The 9,378-nt window shown below is 50.6% G+C and overlaps 1 protein-coding gene across 2 annotated transcripts; it reads right to left on the bottom strand.

Annotated features, from left to right (window-relative positions):
* Positions 1–1,606: 1,606 nt before the first annotated feature.
* Positions 1,607–8,422, bottom strand: UBIAD1 (UbiA prenyltransferase domain containing 1). Of its 2 annotated transcripts, none has more exons than XM_039386356.1 (3): positions 8,404–8,422; positions 6,872–7,430; positions 1,607–5,264 (listed from the first exon to the last, which is right to left on the bottom strand). In XM_039386356.1, the coding sequence occupies exons 2-3, from the start codon at positions 7,392–7,394 to the stop codon at positions 4,777–4,779; spliced, it is 1,011 nt and encodes a 336-aa protein (XP_039242290.1). In that variant the 5' UTR covers positions 7,395–7,430; positions 8,404–8,422; the 3' UTR covers positions 1,607–4,776. The 2 variants fall into 2 exon arrangements, with proteins under 2 accessions (XP_039242290.1, XP_039242289.1); XM_039386355.1 differs by lacking the exon at positions 8,404–8,422 and adding an exon at positions 7,531–7,711.
* Between the last annotated feature and the right edge of the window lie 956 nt (positions 8,423–9,378).

Genomic DNA, 9,378 nt, shown 5'->3' with positions numbered 1-9,378 from the left:
ACAGATGCCCAAACACAGGCTTCTTTCCAAGGGAATGGATACACTTGGCTGATAACCCACTGTGCCTGCAGATCAGTGAGATGAATGTTGGAGCAGGTCTCTCTCTCTCAGCTGACCCCAGAGCAATGCTCAGCTATGTCCTTCAAGTAGCTGCCATTCAGACAAACCCCTGTGGCCACTGAAACAGCTGGATTAGAACATGGGCTTCCCTGTGATCTAATTCTGTAGCAAGGGTAAGCACTGACAATACTGAGCATTGACTACTTATTTATCGTCAGAAGATGTAAAAAACCCCTTGACAAATGTGTTCATTTTGTGTCCTACTCTGAGCTCCACAGAAGCACGAAGACCTTATTTCAGACAGTAAAACACGGGAATTATCCTGTCCAGCCCTGGGCCTCTTCCTGTAGACATACAGCTGCAATAAGCTGGCCCTGCTGAGCTTTATTGAATGTTACACATTTTAGGCAGTGCTGGGAGCTATAGATTTTATCTTGGCTAGATATTTAACTCCCCCTTAAAATGAAAAATAGCTTTAAGAAGCCAGAGCAGCATTTCATTCCTTAAAAATGTAATTCAGCAGGCTCAAACTCCAAGTATAAAGTGACTGAAGGTGATTTAAATAAAAAATAATCTACCAGTGACCTAAAAGACAAACCAAGATGTGAGGGAAAAGGACTAGTTATTAAAGTACCAGACTGTATTCTCCTCCAAGGAGCATGACCTTGATTAAGCAGCAATGACACAGTCCACTCACCCAAGTAATGGGGAGAATATAGTCCAGGCTCCTAAAAACACTATGAAAGTATTAAGGTTTTCCACTGGGGATCCAAGATGTGTTAAAAGCACTTGACTGAACAGTACATCTCACAGAGTGTGCAGATACTGCACTCCTCCCCCTATGAGTGTGCTGCCCCTCATGCACAGCTTGCCCACACTCTTTTGAAAGTTCAGCCCTCACCATCTGACCAGAATGAGCTTACAAAGCCATCAGCAAAGGCTTTAAAACTTAAGAGCTGACTGGCTTTCTTCAAATGCCCCTTTCTGCCTGTACCTGCCTGGGCCAGGAGCATCTGTCCAGCCATAATCTGCACATCAGAAATTCATCTGCAGCCATTTATCTTCCAAGATTCCTTATACCAGAGGAGACCCAATGAGGTACAACCAAATACTCAAAAATCTTGCAAACACAGCTGATATGTTCCTTCCTGCAGGGACAAGGTGCTGCAGGAATGATGGAAGAGCAATGCTGCCATCTGTGGACACTCGGAATTGCAGCCTCCTGCCTCGGGAGGATCCTGGAGTACAGCCCCTGTATCCTACAATTATCTCCAAATGCAATCGTGTGGCACACTGATGAATATATCAGAACTATCCTGAAGTCTGCCATTGGTAGGAGGTGATCACTGCTACTGAACTGTTTGCCTGGTGATAGGGAAGGACAGGACTATGTGATTCACAGAAGGACTTCTACATAAAGAAGTGATTTTTCATGCACTTATACTATAAACATGGAGGATGGAGACCCTCTTCCTCCCGTGAAGATGTTTTAATCCATGTGCAAAAATATACCTTGAGTAATATAAAATAATCAAACACAGCATAATTAACAGAATGACACTCAGACATTTTATTGGGTCAGAAGAAAGGCCAGGAGGTGCTTTGGGACACATTCACAGATGGGCTACAGGCCTGTTCATCTACCAGTGCAGACTCATCACACTGCAGTACAGCTCATCAAGAGAGACTGAAAGAAGTTTTTAAAGTTTATATTCAGGGAAAGTACATGGTACAGGAAGAAGAGGGGTAGGGCAAGAGACCCAGCATCCTTGTCACAAAGCAAACCAATAAATGAACCTCTCTTACTACTTAATGACTACATGTGAAGATTATTTTGGTCTAATTAACATTGGTTAAGTTACCTTTTAGGTTAGTTCATATCTGAAATATTTTCTAGTACTAACTAGCTTTTTGGAAAGCACACAGAGATAAAGCACTTCTTACTTTCAAAGCTCTCTATGACAATGATGTCAGCTCAGCATCCCTGCGAGGTAGGCAAAAATCAGCTGTTTTCTGAGACACAGAGAAGTTAAATGACTTCCTCAAAGCCACGGTGAAGAATGTGTTGGTTATTATAATATCCTTAAGAACCTGGAATGATACTGTTTTTCACAGACAGAGAATTGGAGGCAACCAGCATCTGCTAGTAAGGAATTACCAAATTTTCACCTCATTTTTATTATTAAAATACTTTTAATCCCCCCCACCTTGAAAAGTGTTCCACAGACACGTATATGGACTAAGGAGCTGTTTCATCTGAGTAACAAAAAGCACTGGTCCTTTCCAGCAGTAAGCAGACATCCCACCCAGGAAAGGGCAGCTAAGATACCACTAGAGTTACACACTGTATGATCATATTCCAGATCTTACAACCACTACAATTATGGTTATCAAAGACATGAGCCAAGTGTTAGTTACTTTATGGAATTCAGCTTAAGTACTCTAGTTTTTGTCAAAGGAGTAGGAAAAAAGATAACTAAAAAATAACTTTAAACTGATAGCTATTCAAAACCAAGCTGCCATAAAATAAAGCACACAACTGCTACAAAGGGCAGGATTAACTTAATAAACCTACATATCCCCATTGCAAGGTTAACAGGTTCATCAGCTCAGCCCTTAGACCTAGAAAAGCTTTTGGTTTGCAGAAAAGTGAAGTGGGTATTGGAGCCAGGGTCTTCTTCATTCTGTAGGTCCACAAAGAAGCAACAGGAGAAACTCTGTTGTGTATGTCTGTATTGAAAACAGTTTCCAAAACCTTCTGGATATGCCCCTCCATCCACCTGAGCTGAACTTCTACATTTTCTCCTCGTGTTTCTAATCTAAAGCAGTTGCTGAAGTCCATCTCCTCTTGCCTTGTGCCCAGTCAGATTAGAGAGATCTTCTGCCCAATTTTAATAAAAGATAACACCATGGCTCATTCAACAGGCCCTCAAAGAACCCTTCCCATTGACTTCAGCTCAGTTGTAACAGCTGGGTAACACTGAATAACATAAACCCAGTCACTGAACAGCTGGACTGTGTAATCTGGTACCATCAACTCAGCTTTGTACTGAAGTACAACCCACTAAACAGGACACTTGGCTCATCCAGATCAACACCACGAGGGCATAACTTCCCAGGACAGACGCAGGGTACCACCCTGTGAGTTTATTGCTACTTTATTGCTCGTGTGTAAGAGCCCTTCAGTGGTCAGCACTCCTTCCAAAGCAAGGCTGTGCTCCAGGCACCAGCAGCTCCAGTTCAACACCTGCCTCGGCTCCTCCGAGCTTTCCACAGCTCCTGCAAACAACTATCACCAAAACCCTGCACACAGGAAAGGAGTGTTTTTTCTCCACCACAAAAGAGAATTCCAGTTGCCACTGAGTAACAAAGTATGGATCAAATCCAGCTCTGCACTGGAAGGCACACTTTTTCCCCACTGTGTTTGGCATGTTTTTCACAGAGCTACATAACTGCTGAAACAGTCAGTTCTCCAAAGGGCCACATGGACAGCAAGTGGCAAGAGCTGCAGGAGAAAACAAAGCAACACTGTAAGGAATAGAGGGGGGAAAAGAGGTGGAGAACATCCTTTCAGAGCTCTGAATCACTTAATTGTGATTCAGTGACACAAACTCTGGACTCCGTTAGGAAAAATCTTGCTAATGAAACTGGTTTCTTCCTCTTTCCTGTCCTAATTTTTATGCAGAGCCAATGCAATAATCCAGATTTGGGTTTTCTAACCCTGTATATTTCTCCTTTGCTAAACTGGGCTTCTTAGAATAAGACATATTCTGGGCATCTAAATAAACTGAGAAGAACAAATGAAAAAAACCCCCACGTCTTTTTCTAAACCAAGAATTTGTTCTTCCACCCAGGTATCCACTAATCCCCAGCCATTCAGAGAAAGCTCCCCTTTAACTCCAAAACTGCCACTTCTAAGCAAATGCAAAAATGGAAACCGTTTGTTTTTCTACCCATTGAGGGCTTTCCAGTTGCATGGTTTGCATTTGCAGCTTCAGCTTTCGTGGCAGAATACAGATTCACTAGTTCTGGCTCAAAATTTGTGCAGTGGGCTAATCGTGCTCCATTTTAGCACCACGTTCCACAGAGATTTATAACTTCAAAATTTCTAGACTATAATGAACAAGCAACAGTTAATGAATCTAGTGCATTTCAGGGGGCTTGGAAATGAAAGCTCAACATTTGGCTAGGAAAAACAAAAAAAAATTAAAACATGTAACAGAGGAACTATGTTGACAAGAGAGTGAAGTAATAGCACCTATGTTGTTGTGATGCTAAACATTTGGCAGTGTTTTCTCTTGACCACAAAGGAGCCACTGGACTCCTTGGCCATGGTAAGAAAAGAAATGATAAAAGCAATCACTGTGCTTGTGAAGTGAACAGAGAGTTTGACTTGAGGCTCCAGCTTTCATTGAGCTGACAGTGAAAAAATTCACTGGCAGAAGGATGAGGTTTTTTAAACATTCCTACACCTCATGTCACCTTGCTCCCCCCGAGGCAAAGCCACACAGTTCATCCCTTTTGAAGAACTGACAAATCAGTTTTTTACAGTCTGCTGTACAAGCTGACCAGGACTAGAAATGGTAAAGTTCACAAAGAACAGTGTGAGACAGTCTTTCCGTTCTCCCCACTGTCCATAACGGGTCATTTGCCCCCCAAAATCCCAAATTAACTGGCATGAATGCTGGATTGTGAGGCCTGGCTCTACAGGTGGTGTCACAGCTTGGGCAGAGCCCCGGCTGGTGCCAGCGTGATGCCAAACACATAGAACAGCCCCAGGAGGAGGTTGAGCTTGGCTGTCCGCTGAGGGATTTTGCTGAAGCTCCGGCTGCGGAACTGTCTCTCCAGCGAGAAGGCCATGGGGATGGTGAGCAGCGGCAGGGCCATGCTGATGGTGTAGCGTGTGGCCAGCACACAGAAGATCAGGTAGGGCAGGAAGAGCAGGACGGTGTAGAGGATGTAGGAGAAGGTGGGGCCGATGAGGATGGCCAGGGTGACGATCCCCGCCTGCCGGTCCGACTCCATGTCCCGCGTGTTGTTGCTGTGCAGGATGGCCTCGGTGCTGAGGGCCAGGGGCACGGCGTAGAGCAGGGGGGACACCGACAGGTACCCCACCTGCACCGCGTGGGCGAACATGACGGCCAGCGGCCCGAAGGTGATCAGGATCACCACGTCCCCCAGGGCAACGTACTTAAATCCAATCCCTGTGGCAAGACACAAGAAAAGGAAGCGTCACCAAACAACTCCAGTCTGACAGAAGAGAACGAATGACACGACAGATCAGCCCTTTCTCATGAGAATATGGCAAAACAACCAATGCACGTGCAGATATGGACAAGAAGCATATTATCCCTTTTTTTCAAAGATAATGGAGGAAATGCAGCTTCTGGATTACTCCAGTCAAACAACGTAACAGAAACCAAGGACCAAAATGAAGCATCGCCAAACATCTCCAATTTGACAGAAGAAAATGAATGACACAACATGCCAGCCCTTTCCCATGGGAATATTGCAAAACAAGCAATGCACATGCAGCTATGGATAAGAAACATATTCCTGTATCAGGAATGGTGTGGCCAGCAGGACCAGGGAAGGGATTCTTCCCCTGTACTTGGCACTAGTTAGGCCACACCTTGAGTGCTGTGTCCAGTTCTGGGCTCTTCAATTCAGGAAGGATATTGAGGTGCTGGAGCATGTCCAAAGAAGGGCAATGAGGCTGGTGAAGGGTCTGGAGCACAAGTCCTGTGAGGAGCAGCTGAAGGAGCTGGGGGGGCTCAGCCTGGAGAGGAGGAGGTTCAGGGGACACCTTATTGCTCTCTACAACTCCCTGACAGGAGGCTGTAGCCAGGTGGGGGTCAGGCTCTTCTCCCAGACAACCAGCAGTAGGACAAGAGGGCACAGCCTTAAGCTGCACCATGGGAGGTTTAGGTTGGACATCAGGAAGAAATTCTTTCCAGAGAGAGCGATTAGACACTGGAATGGGCTGCCCAGGGAGGTGGTGGAGTCACCATCCTTGGAGGTGTTTAAGAAGAGACTGGATGTGGCATCAGTGCCATGGTTTGGGTGACAAGGTGGTGTTGGGTCAAAGGTTGGACCTGATGATCTCAGAGGTGTTTTCCAACCTAATTGATTCTGTGATAATAAGGACCAGGTTCTAATATCCATCCTCACATCTATTTCTATTTCTATTTCTATTAAGTACCTATTTCTGCAGAAATCCCTACAAATAAGGTACTCTTCAGTGTGATCGTGCATACTAGAACCCAATCCTGAAGAAAGATATAAAATGCTCAGAACAAAATGCAAAACTGACAAGATTCTTTCCGAGAAACCAACACAGCTGAATGTCTGACAGTTTGAAACCGAGTTGGTTTTTCTTCTCCTAGTAATGATATTTGTATATATCCAACACAGGAAGGCACTAAAATTATCCTCCTCTCATTAAGAACAAACATAAACTGTTCAGTAACAATTCTACCAAAGAAAATAGGTTGTGAGGTACCCTGCTAAGGAATAGGAGATAAACATCACAAAAAGATTCAGCAATGGTTCTGATAAGCACCTAAAGCCATATATGTAAATAACAATGTTTCAACACCACTTTCCAACTGAAGAACTTAGCAGGACTCTTCCCACAACAATCAACTGGAAAGAATACAAGTCTATGTACCCGTACTCCAGGAAACACCACCAAATACTCTTATGGCAGTACACTACATAGATAATTTGCATCTTCTAGAAACCTTGGACAATTCAGCTAATTCTATCACATTTACATTCAGAGTCACAGCAGACGGGACGCAGCACTTACCCCCGGTATAAAGGAAGGAGCTAGAAAGTCCTCCGAAGTAAATCAGCGCCAGGTGCTCCAGCTTGAGCGTGGAGACAGCGTAGAGCCCGGCAGCGCAGATACAGCCCACGGTGTACAGGAACACCCCAAACCGCACCACGTCCTGCGGCTCCAAAATCTGGTCCACCAACGTCCTGTCATCGCTCTTCTTGTGATCGATGCCCTTGGAGAAGTCGTAGTAGGTGTTCACCAGGTTGCCGGCGCCGTGCACGGCCAGGACGGTCACGGCGCTCCCCAGGAGCAGCCCCGGGTCCAGCGCTCCCTCGGCGCGGTAGGCGAGTGCGCTGCCCAGCGCCACGGGGGTCAGCGAGGCGCTGAAGCTCCACGGCCGCAGGGCCAGCACATAGGCCGCGCATTTGTGCCTCCAGCCGCCGGGAGCGGCCCCCTCAGCGCCCGCCAGCGCCGAGCCGCCGCCATTCCTCTCGCTCCCGCGGGGGCTCTCGGCGCTGATGCTGATCTTCTGCACCGGCTCCGCCGGCCCCATGCTCGCCCCGCCGGCTCGCAGCAGCAGCAGCAGCACCTAGAAAGGGAAGGGCCGCGCGTTAGCGGGGCGGCGGGGCCCGGGGGGGGCCATGGCGACCTGAGGGGGGAAGCGGGAGCGCCGCCACTACCCGCCTTACCGCCGGCCCGCCCCGCCTCGTCGCCCCCGCGCGAGGAGTTCCGCACCGGCCGGCACCTCCCGGCGTACGCTGATTGAATGGAAAAATTAATCGGCCCGCGGCGTCACGCGCGGCGGCGAGGGGGTCAGCCCGGGGCACGCGCCGGCACTGGGATTGGAGGAATCACCGGGGGCACAGAGCGCCCGCAGCCCCCGCGGCCACTCTCGGGGCTGTCACGGGCGGCCGGACACATTTCGACGGCGCGCCGCTCCCTGCGCGCATGCGCAGACCGCAGCCACACCCCGGGCGCGGGGCGGACGCGGAGGGACCGCAAAGATCGTTTAAATTCCCACCCCTGCGCCGGGCGGGGACACCTTCCAGGGACCAGAGGGCTCCGAGCCCACTCCAACCTGGCCTTGGGCACTTCCAGGGATGGGGCAGTCACAGCTGCTCTGGGCAACCTGCGCTAGGGCCTCACCACCTTCACGGCGAAAAACGTTTTTCTGATATCTAATCTAAATTTTCCTTCTTTCAGCGTTCCCCCTTGTCCTGTCACTACAGTTCCTGAGGAAGGGTCCCTGTCTGGCCTCCTTGTAGTCCCCTTCAGGTTCTGTAAGGCTGCCCTGAGGTCTCCACACAACCTTCTGTTCCTTCCATAGGGGAGGTGCTCCAGTTCCCATCTCTTCCCTCCAGCGTGTGACGGCACCACACAGCTCGATGTCACTTGCTGACGGTGCCTCAGTCAAACCGTCCATATCGCCGACAAAGCTGTTGAGCAGCATCGGCCCCACACCACCCCCGAGGGACCTCTGTCCTCCCTGATCTCCACGTGGACAAAGAGCCGCTGACCGCAGTGCGGCCGAGCAGCCAGTTCTTTATCCATCCGTCTAATACCTGCCTGTGCAGCGCAGAGCCCGGGACGGCGGCGTGTGGGCTGTGCGGACAGCGCCGAACGCCCCGCACCAGCCGGTGCAGACGCTGCCGGCGACCCCGCACACCCCCCGCGCTGCAGCCCCGCCATGGTGGGCGCCTCAAGGAAGGGCGGAAGCCGGCGTCTGGGGGGTGGGCCTAGAGAGCCAGTGCAGCCTTTCTATTCGTCACACCTACTGCCACTCACCACGCCTGGCTCTATGATTGGTCAGCAGGCGACTGTCCTTGCCGTTCCTTGGGCTAAGGGGCGGGGCTGCGAGCGCCCCTTCCCTTTTGCTCTTTTTCTATTGGCCAGAGTCCATGCTCATCACGGCGTTCCCGGGCGCCCATTGGCCAGCGGGGGCCGGCCGGCGCGGCGGGCGCGGCGGCGGGGCGGGCGCGGGGCCCGGAGCGGGGGAGCCGGCGGGGCCGGGGCGGCGGCGGGTGAGTGAGAGAGTGACTGGGAGTGCGCGGCGGTGCCTCCCTCCCCTCGGCATCGCCTCCCCTTCCCCTCGCCTCCCGCTGCCCGCCCGCAGCGCCCCGCCCGAGCCCCCGGCGCCGTGGCGGGGCCCAGGCTCAGCTTTCCCTCAACGCCGGCCTGCGGAGCCCCCCGGGCGCGGGCCTGGCGGGTCCTGCTGCCAGCGCGGCCGTGAGGGAGCCCCGGGCAGGGACACCGGGCAGCGGCGACGGGCAGCACCCCCCGGCTTCTCCCTCGCCCGGGGGATCCTCTCCCGGCTCCCACCCCACACTGCGATCCCTGTGGACCTCTGGGGAATGTTTAGGGAGAAGCAGTGGAAGTTTTGGTGTCAGTGCTCGGTTTGGGCTTATGTAATATGAAAATAGCGGGGCGGGGGGTGGTGTCAAGCCTCTCAAATGCTCTTGGTGTAAAGAAAGACCCCCGAGAAAGTTTGGTTGTGTGTTGTGGTAGGAGAGCCCCGATTGCAGTGGTTGGTGTTGCTA

The sequence above is a fragment of the Pipra filicauda genome, unplaced genomic scaffold (genome assembly GCF_003945595.2).
Source record: "Pipra filicauda isolate LSUMZ 115617 unplaced genomic scaffold, ASM394559v2 scaffold47_size6085603_pilon, whole genome shotgun sequence".
Taxonomy (NCBI): domain Eukaryota; kingdom Metazoa; phylum Chordata; class Aves; order Passeriformes; family Pipridae; genus Pipra; species Pipra filicauda.
Note: the sequence above shows the minus strand (reverse complement) of the source record. Positions and strands in the feature narration are given on the sequence as shown.

What these genes read in the sequence shown, in the direction of transcription:
- UBIAD1 (XM_039386356.1), bottom strand. Translation starts at nt 7,394, where the DNA reads ATGGGGCCGGCGGAGCCGGTGCAGAAGATCAGCATCAGCGCCGAGAGC. An exon ending in CTCCTTCCTTTATACCGGGG is followed by an intron (nt 5,265 to 6,871) that starts GTAAGTGCTGCG and finishes GTCTTGCCACAG; the next exon opens with GGATTGGATTTAAGTACGTT.